This window comes from Galeopterus variegatus, unplaced genomic scaffold (genome assembly GCF_000696425.1).
Source record: "Galeopterus variegatus unplaced genomic scaffold, G_variegatus-3.0.2 Scaffold6345, whole genome shotgun sequence".
NCBI lineage: Eukaryota > Metazoa > Chordata > Mammalia > Dermoptera > Cynocephalidae > Galeopterus > Galeopterus variegatus.
The window spans coordinates 58,523-68,598 of record NW_007732456.1 but is presented as its reverse complement, the minus strand read 5'-3'; the positions used below and the strand labels follow the sequence as shown (position 1 = coordinate 68,598).

The following is a 10,076-nucleotide window of genomic DNA, read 5'->3' as shown; positions in this document are numbered from 1 at the left end:
AGGAGGGGGAGGAGGGGGAGGAGGCGGAGGGCGTCCTGCCGCCCCTCGCACCCACCCAGCCGCACAAGTGCCTCTCAGGCCGCCTCCCTCACAAATGAAAAACAATGCCCTTGAACCGGGAGTGAAACTGAACTATCAAAGAAAAACACAGCGAGCAAACACCGAGTGCTGAGGGACGCCGTCCGACTCGGAGAGCTCCCTCTGGACCATGGCCACCACCACGTGCCAGGTGGTGGGCTTCCTCCTGTCCCTCCTGGGGCTGGCGGGCTGCATCGCCGCCACGGGCATGGACATGTGGAGCACCCAGGACCTGTATGACAACCCCGTGACCGCCGTGTTCCAGTACGAAGGGCTGTGGCGCAGCTGCGTGAGGCAGAGCTCGGGGCTCACCGAGTGCCGGCCCTACTTCACCGTCCTGGGCCTGCCAGGTAGGCGCCCGCTCGGGTGGGAGGTGCGAGCGGGACAGGTGGGCCCGTGTCCCAGAGGAGAAAGCCGGAGGATGAGGCGCTCGGAAGGAGGCAGGCGGTGGAAGGAGGCTGCTGTCGGGGCGCGCTCGGGATGCCCAGGAGGAACTATGTTGCTCAAGCGGAAGGGCACTGTGTGCTTCCGCGCACCTGCCACCTGCCCCTGCCGCACCTGCCACCTGCCCCTGCCGCACATGCCCGGGAGCGGGAAGGACGGTGCTTAGCGTTTCGTCATAGCCGGAGTTGATGGAGAGCTCATTTCAGAGGAGAAAGCCGGAGGATGAGGCGCTCGGAAGGAGGCAGGCGGTGGAAGGGGGCTGCTGTCGGGGCGCGCTCGGGATGCCCAGGAGGAACTATGTTGCTCAAGCGGAAGGGACCTGTGTGCTTCCGCGCACCTGCCACCTGCCCCTGCCGCACCTGCCACCTGCCCCTGCCGCACATGCCCAGGAGCGGGAAGGACGGTGCTTAGCGTTTCGTCATAGCCGGAGTTGATGGAGAGCTCATTTCATTTCATTTTCAACTCAATTTTTCTCCAAAAAGCTGGAGTCTGTAGGTGCCCCAAAATATTGCCATTAAATTGTGAGTATCATTTTTTCAGCATTTGTGTGGAGAACTTCTGGTATACACTCCTGAAAATGAATGTATGTCAGAATATAGGTATAAAATTATAATTATTATAATAATTCAGAATATACATATAATTACAAATGTGACATCTTTTTATCCCTGAAGATGAAATAAGCTAAGCTCCTGCTTTTAATACAGATAATTATTTCAAATATGTATTATAGCAACTTTGCATTCTGGATATTATGGGAGCTCGATTTGTACTTTTTTTTAAAAAGCAAACAAGAAAACAATCGGTCAGGTGAATGGGTGGCTCCAATGGCTGGCCAACACGTGAGTGTGGTGGGGAGAGGAGAGGGTGTTAGGTTTGGCCTCTCTGAAACAAACACCTGGTAAACAGGTAGATAGAAATAAACTTGAGAGAAATAGTCAAGAGGCCGTGGAGCCCTTGAAATTCAATTGTGAACAGCAGTTCAACTATTCGTCTTTATTTTCAGAAAGAAATAGAAGATGGGTGTCAGAGTAGAAGAATCGGGTTATTTATTCTGTTTTTGGAAGCCACTCATATTGCAGGACTAACAGGATCACTGACTTCGGTGGAAAGTCCTGTTTAAGGAGCAAGAGAGGTAGAACCCAGCCAGAGGGAAGAAAGCCAGACTGACAAGAGATTATGCTATAGTGGGAGGGGAGAGGTCAGAGGGAGGAAATGTGAGAGCCAGATCGTTGAGTTGCTAGCTACACCTAATTTTAACTATCAAATAAAGAAAAAAGATTGACCTCATTTTCAGAATTGACATGACATCCCATGACTTCACGCTCAGAGACCTCTTCCCAGGGCCCCACCACACATGATCAATCTCGTGCTCACTCTGGATCGGTTTCCACACCTGAGCTCCCAAATATTCCTGCTCCTCTAAATGGCCAAACCCCATTGCCACCACCCTAACTTGTCTCTTCTACTCTAGCGAGGGATCCTCTCCTCCATGAGCCCTCTCAGAATCTCTCCTCCTCTCCTCCTTGGCGGTTCTGCTCTCTGCAGAACAAGATCCCCTCCTTCCTCTCCTGTCCAAGGCCAGTCTCTCCACCAGGGCTCTGAAGGCCCCGGCCATTCTGTCTGGGATCGCGCCCTGTTGATCAGCCCCTCTCCTTCCTGCCTCTCTCATCTCTTCTCCTCACTTCACAAGTTTTCAGAAAAGGAGGTGCTTAAAATCACTGATAATTTGTAGACACAGAGAACAGTGTGGGTTTAAGAGCAGCCGGTCCTCCTGCAGCAGGAGTAGCTGCACTATAAATTGGCATATAATTGAAATATAATAATTGCTTGATGACTTAGATTTAGCCAACTGAAATAAGGAATGGGCAGGAAGATTACCAGGAGGAAAAGGCTCAAAAGAAACTCAAAAGCTGAAGGTAACAACATCAGGAGATGGAGCAGCCCAAGAGGGAGCTGGAGGGTGGCTTGTGGGCACTTGTGGGACTCCTGAGGGAGCTGGAAGGAGTAACGTTAACCAGCCAGGATCTAATGCTTGGAGAGGACTCACCATCAGAAACCGCTGCTTACAGAATTGTCTTGTGCATGACCAGGGGTGTGGAGAAGAGAGACCTGAAGCAGAATTGCTGAATGAAAGGCCTGGAGGTAGAAATGAAAGGTTGCAGAGATGGTGAGGAGAGTTTAATTTTGACCTTGAACCAGGGAAGTACCACCCTCCAGCAAGAAGTAAGCCTTCAAGTGTTTACAAAAAAGCAAGAGACAGATACCTATAACACTTTAGTTAATACTCAAAATAACCACCACCAGTATTAAATTCTTCCTAAGTACGAGCTCTTTTCTTACACAATCTCACTTAATTTTTCATTCATCTGATAAAAATGTATCACATCTATTTGGAACTTACAGCCATAGAAGAATTTAATTATGTTTTATTAAATTCTACTTATTTTTTATTATGTAACCTATAGATAGACTAATGAGGAGAGTGGCAGGACTGTTTGCCTGTATAAACGATAGCCCAAGACTCCCTTACGTTGTGTTCCACACGGTCACTGCAGCACGCAGTGCTTTAGGACAGTGCCTAGAAATTAGGATAGCTACCACTTATTGGACTGCACATTGACTCTCCAGTTTAACCTTCACAATAATCAGGGATGTATGTCTTAGCTTTATTTTTACAAAGGTGGAAGCTGAGGCCCAGAGAGGGGGCAAGGTAACATGCCCAGGGTCCCACGGTTAGAAGATGGCAGAGGTAGGATGTGAACACAAGGCTGGAAGCCTTGCAGGTCTGTGTCCTTTTCCCCTGCCCCATGCCCGGCCTTGTTTCTGCAATCCAGCTAGGAATGGGCTGCCTTTAAAATTGAAGAGATTAGTCTATTGAGCACAATAAGAGCAGAGAGTATGTCAGCACCTTGACCCATTTATAACAGTATTGTTAACGATGCACAGTTCGGAGCATTAACATTTAAATCATGGATGATTTGCACGTTGTTCCCGTTTTCCCTCCCTAGATCAGTGAAGGGAAGAGCAAAGGGCAGTCAACCAGCAGGGTGCAGGGGGACAAAAACCTGGCAAACTCGTGTTCCCGGCTCCATGACAACATCATAGTCAAGTAGTATAATTTTTTTTGGTTTTGTCTTTTGTTTTTAATTGACACATAATAATTGTACATATTTATGAGGAACGGTGTGATGTTTCAATACATGTATACATTGTGTAAAAATGAAATCAGGGTATTTAGCATATCCACATCTCATGCATTTATCATTTCTTTGGTGAGAACATTCAAAGTCCTCTGTTCTAGCTATTTTGAAATATACAATATTGCTGACCATAATCACCCTGCCTTGCAATAGAACACCAGAAGGACTCCTCCTGTCTAACTGTAACTTCGTATCTGTTAACCAATCTCTCCTTGTCCTCCCATCCCCCTACCCTTCCCAGCCTCTGGTAACCACTACTCTATTTTCCTTCTATGTGATCAACTTCTTTAGATTCCACATATAAGTGAGACCATGTGGTATTTGTCTTTCTGTGCCTGGCTTATTTCACTCCACATATGTCCTTCAGATTCGCCCATGTTGCTGCAAATGACAAGATTTCATTTTTTTATGAGTCAATGATACCCCATTGTGTGTATATACCACATTTACTTTATCCAGTTATCAGTTGGTGGACACTTAGGTTGATTCCACGCTTAGGTTGGCCATAGTGAATAGTGCTTCAGTAAACATGGGAGTAGGGATATACTTCGATATACCGATTTCATTTCCTGTGGCTGTATACCCAGTCGCAGGATTGCTGGGTCATAGGGTAGTTCATTTCTTGAGGAACCTCCATAATGTTTTCCACAGTGGCTATATTGTTTTTTCCAATGTGTTTGCAAACATTTGGACTGAATTTGGTGCAGTGGCAGGTCCTACAGTGAGAGGCAGGTCAGTTGGAATCAAGGGCACAGGTTGTCCACTTATGTCTCTTGACCTCGCTTTTCCCATCTGTGAAATGCCTCACAGTAAGGCATTTGTGTGAAAGTGCTCTGCCACCCATTTACAAGATCTAGCTCTTGGCACCATTAAATCATCACGGCTGTGTCTACACCACGCAAAGCTTCAAACAGGAAATGTGCTCTTCCAGATTTTTTTTTTTCGCTTTTGAAAATCCAAATATCTTTTATAAATACAAATATCCAAATACCTTTTATAAATCCAAATATCCGCAGTAAAGATTATTTGAGCTTCTTTGTTCTCCTTTTCTGCCTCCATCCTGGGAACCTGCGTCCTGAGCACTTCACCATTTCTCAGCCCCTTTGTAGGCGCTGAGGGTCTTGATCCTTTTTCATGTGACTAGCCACATTTCCCCCTTTCTATCTCAATGTGTAAAAAACAACAGCCGCTGGAGAGTTAGGGAGTTTCCCATTAACCTGTCAATTATATTAACACACACAGGAATGAGGTTTTAAACCAAACCCCATTTAACTCAGAGAACAACGCTGCAGAATCTAAAGCAACAATCCGTAAGCAAAAAAAATGATACTGCTCTCAAGTATCATTTCTCAAGGAGCTGCCCTGTTTATATTTCTCCTTGCTGTTGGCTGAATGTTTTCACATAAAGTTTAGTGCTCACCGTCTTGTGAAACCAGTTTGTCTTTCCCCAATTTCTGGTGAAAGAAACTGACTCTAAGAAGTGAAGTGATTAGAAGTTAGTTATAAAGGTGAAAGGAGACCAGGGAAACCTCTTGGTTTTCAGTCAAGCTGCTTTCCCTCTCTTCAAAGAGAAACGTGCCTTTTTTAAATACATGAACAAACATAAACGTTTACGCTGATTTCTCAATGATCAGAGGTAAGACCCAGGAATCAGAAAGCCTGCCCAGCTTGCGGCTGTGGGGCTGTTGTTTTGATGACAGGGGCAGCCCCCCACATAGCACCTAGGATGCTCTAGGATGGCCTAGGCAGTGGTACAGCATCATTTCTTGGTGGAAAGACACAGCATTAGAGCTGTGAAGTTGAGCCTCAGCTTAGAGGACAAAAGAAGGGCAGTGAGGGTGGAAACCACCTACACTAACCCACCCATCAGCCAGAACCCCCTTATTGCCAGCCAGATCCTGCGTCCATCTATCCTGGTCTTTCTCCCACTACTTTGGTGCCTGTAGGTCCAGACCTTTCTCTTCCTCCTCTTCTCAAACCTTCTTCCTCTTTTGCCCATCACAATCCCACACTCATGGCTATTTCAAATCTTCAACCATATTTTACCACCATAGGTTCTTTTTAGGGCAGGGAAGGAAACATATTTATTGAGTAGGGCTTAGTTTTATGCTGGTGCCAGGTAGCATCTGATCCTCACAACATCCCTATGCAAAAATTATCTGTATTCCACTTCAGAGTTGGGGAATCTCAGCCTCAGTGAGATTAAATAACTTCCTAATGACACTCACCTGGCATTGTTCTGTAGGATTCCACGAGATACAAAGGACTTCCACATTGGTTCCCTGGGATCTCTGGCAAATCTAGGTTCCTCCACTTTGTTCTGAAGAGCCTTTCCTCTAGAGTCTGGTCTCAGACCCCTCCTCTGGGGTCTCCTCCTTTGGACTCCTCTGCCAACTCTTCCTGCCTCCAGTCAGAGGTTAACCTGTGCCTGAAGGTGTGGGTCCTCCTGTGCCCCTCCTCCACCAAGGCCCCTGTCCGGGCCTTTGGCTCCGGATGAATTGCTGTCTCATCAGCCCCACCCTCTGCCAACTCAGTGGTGTCGGCCCCTGGGAACTCTCTTGCTCTCAACTCCCTACTCTTAGCACCTCCTCCTAAGCCCTATTTGAGGCTGTTTTCCCATGTTATTCCTTGAAATTTTATGTTATTGAACAACTAACTGAAACTCTCTGGAGGTACAGCCAAAATATTACTATTTCTTTAAAAGTTCCCCCAGGAGACACTCAGGAGCAGCCAGCATTGAGAACCACACCCGAGGGCACCTCACCTGTCATCCACAGCTACTCTGGTGAAATGAGATATTTTGCAAGAGGGAGGGAACACTGAGTTCCCATTTTTCTGTTTACTTCTTTCAGCCCTGAATCTTGCCCACCCCTCAGTTCTGATAACGCCACATTGTTCATTGGGAAGAATGCTTTGGTCACACCTTTGGTGCAGGGAATGAGTCTACAGAGCCATTGACTCACTTGTTACCAGCTGATAAGCCTATGCCTCTTGATCTGAATATCAAATAGAGGCAAAGCAGTGAAAAGAGAAACCTACCTCCTTTGGGGCAGTTTCTCTATTTACCTATCTATGGGGAAGGATGAGAATCCCAGATGGTAGAATCTTCCAGCTGGAAAGTTCAGGTCACCATCATGTGTCTCCATGGTCATTACTAGACACAGGGAGTTTCTATCAGTGGGGCACATTTTCTCCCACTTCTTCACATCTGCCCCCATCAGAGTTCTCACTTGCAGAAGAATCCCCCAAGGGATCTCCAAAGCAGAGAAGACATCAGTTCATCCATCCAAGCCCAGAGTTCTAGCTCTGACAGTGTCCCACAAGATACAAAATAATGTATCTTTTCGAACCACAGACTAAGAGACGGGGGTAGGAGTAAGCCAGAAGGAGGTTCTAATAGTTCATCCATCCAAGCCCAGAGTTCTAGCTCTGACAGTGTCCCACAAGATACAAAATAATGTTGTATCTTTTCGAACCACAGACTAAGAGACGGGGGTAGGAGTAAGCCAGAAGGAGGTTCTAAAAACTGAAATGAGCTCAAGGTCAGAGTGGACCCCTGGTTCAAAGCAGGAGCCAGAGTTAATCAGAAATCCAGAGGTCAAGAGACAACAAGAAAGAAATGAGGCATTGTCAGTGAAACCTGACCCAGTAGAGGCAAGAAAACACATGAGAGCCTGAGTCAAAGGCTGACCAGGAAAGGCTGTCCAGGGCTCAAGTCCCACAGCCCTCCCATGGCACAGCAGCAGCAGCTGTCCACATCAGGCAGGCCCACAGTGCTTTCACCTCTCTCTTGCCAGTATTGCCACCCCTTCTCATCCATCAGTGTCAGGGAAGGCCACATACCTAGCCATAACCCCGGCAAACACAGGATGTATTTTCAGAAGCAAATATTAGAACCACTCAATCAAAAGAAAGAAAGTTTGGATTCCCAAGACCACATCTTACTCCTTCGGTGCCTGGAGAAAGACTGACCTGATACTCTCTGTGTCCAAAGTACAAATATTCTGCAAAAGGGTCTCATCTGCCCAGTTTAAGCCAGATGCCCGGGCTAGATTAATTAGCCATTGTCAAGGTACAAGTTATTAGGTATTGGCCTGAAAGATCAGGGCCAATGTGCTACTCAAAGCGTGGCTTGCAGACCAAGCTGGCCCATGAACTGTTTGTAACCCATCTAAACAGTTCCAATACCAAAATTGAGAATAAACATTTTTAAACTTTTATAAGAATTTGACATTTCTGTGACACTCAAGCATGAGATTTTGTATTTTGCCAGGGCATCAATTTATGACAGGTTGGAAATTAAAATTTTTAAATAGTTTGAAAAGCACTGATTTAAGACATGACAGCTCCTTCGGGAATCATGTGCTTAAGAGAAGAAAGGGGAATATACTGGAGGGATAAAATAATTGGTGTCCAGCACATCACATGTCCCCACAGCTCTGCTTTTCAGTTCTGCCACACAGACCAACCCGTACTGGGGGCCTTGCCCTCTGGAAGACAACAAAGAACTAATTTGCGTTCCTTGTAAAATTCATTATGCTTGTAATGCACATGCTTAATGACTGTCTTTCCCCTCTTTGACATAAGCTCCATGAAAACAGAGACCATGTCTGACCTGTCAACCACTGTCATCCTGTGCCCAGTGGTGGGGGCTCAGTAAATAATTGTTGCTATGAGTGGCTGCACTTTAAGGAAGCACTAGAAGCAACTTTGTATATATCTGGAGGTAAGGTCACTGCAGGAGAGTTCCAGCAGGACCTACAGCTACCATTCATCCCTAGAAAGGGAACTGCTGACAAACTGGTCATGGTGAACCGCCTGATGCTGATATAGTGATGTTCATGTTAATATCTGAAACCTGCGACTCACCATGACCTTAGTGGTTCCTTTTGAAAAGGGACAAAAATGGGGTACCCTCGGTATATCACTTAGAGACCTCGGCTTCATTATGTGCCATAAATGAATACTGGGTTTTCCTAAAGTGGACACAACTACACGAAACTTAGAGATCATATGGAAAGAAAACAGAAGAAAGGTGTTCGGGTTAGAAGTCAAAGCTACATGGTTTTACTATAAGCTCTATTGATAATTTGTACTGTTACCTTTGACAAACAAGTTTCCCTTTCTGGACTTCAGATTATCAAGGTTTAAAATGAGGAACTAAAATAAATAAATTTTAACAGCCCTCCCAGCTCCAACCGTCCGTAATTTTCTCATTCCGTAGACATCTGCGTGTATGTCCTTTACCATTCAGAGGACTGTAAGTGATGAGTTTTATTTCCCACAATTCCATACCTGTTGACAATGACAAGGCTCCCGGTTTGTGGACTTGCTGTTTCTCAGAGATTTGGTGCTGGTTATTTGTACTTGCTTTGTTTTATTAAACCAGAGCCTACTCAATTGTGTTGAGGTGGTCTCATTTGTCTGCTTGTGTCTTGCCCTTTGTCCCACAGCCAGGCTGCAGGCAGTGCGAGCCCTAATGATCGTGGGCATCGTCCTGGGTGTCATTAGCCTCCTGGTGTCAATCTTTGCCCTGAAATGCATCCGCATTGGCAGCATGGAGGACTCTGTCAAAGCCAACATGACACTGACCTCTGGAGTCATGTTCATCGTCTCAGGTAAAGGCAGAGCCTGGGGTTCTCACTCCTGGGAATGCCAAAGCAAAATCATTTTACTAGGGAAATGTGGCTCCTCCCTACTATTGAACATGGTTCGGAGCATTTCACACTGGGATTCAAGATCTGAGTGTGGAGACCCAGCTACACTCTATAGAATCATCATGAATGCTAAGGTCACTCTTAGCTGCCACCTCAACCCCAATGTAAGAGGTTCTCAACCCTAAGGTAATCATGTGACTCGATCCCTAAAAGGCATTTTCTTGGTGAGACTCTAGAAAGTGATTTTAAGGAAAGAGCTCTTAACATCACCAAAGAATTAGACCCAAAATATTTTGACTACTGACCCTTGGTCCCAAGATGCATGGAAGATCTCTTTCTGTACTGTATTAGTCCATTTCTGTTGCTTGTAACAAAATACCCACAACTGTGTGATTTATAAAGAAAAATGAAATTTATTGCTTACAGTTTCTGAGGCTGGGAAGTCCAAAATCCATCTGGTGATGGTGACAGTGACCCAGGGGTCTCACATTGCAAGATGGTGGAAGCAGAGAGAGCAGAGAGAGACAGACTCTCCTCTTCTTTTAAAGCCCTCAGAACCACACCCCTGACCCCCATTTTTTTTTTTTTTTCCTTTTTGTCTTTTTTCGTGACCGGCAACGGATTGCAACCCTCAGTGTCGTGCCCGTACCGGACCGGGACCGGCAACGGGATCGCAACCCTCGGTGTTGCCCCA

The 10,076-nt window shown here is 46.0% G+C and overlaps 1 protein-coding gene across 1 annotated transcript in view; it reads left to right on the top strand.

Moving 5' to 3' along the window:
* Window positions 1-203: 203 nt before the first annotated feature.
* CLDN18 (claudin 18) overlaps window positions 204-10,076 on the top strand; it is a 16,350-nt gene continuing 6,477 nt past the window's right edge. The window contains exons 1-2 of the mRNA XM_008590738.1: window positions 204-428; window positions 9,179-9,343. Of these exons, the coding sequence (XP_008588960.1) occupies window positions 209-428; window positions 9,179-9,343 (385 nt within the window). The 5' untranslated portion in view covers window positions 204-208. The remainder of the gene's footprint in view (window positions 429-9,178; window positions 9,344-10,076) is intronic.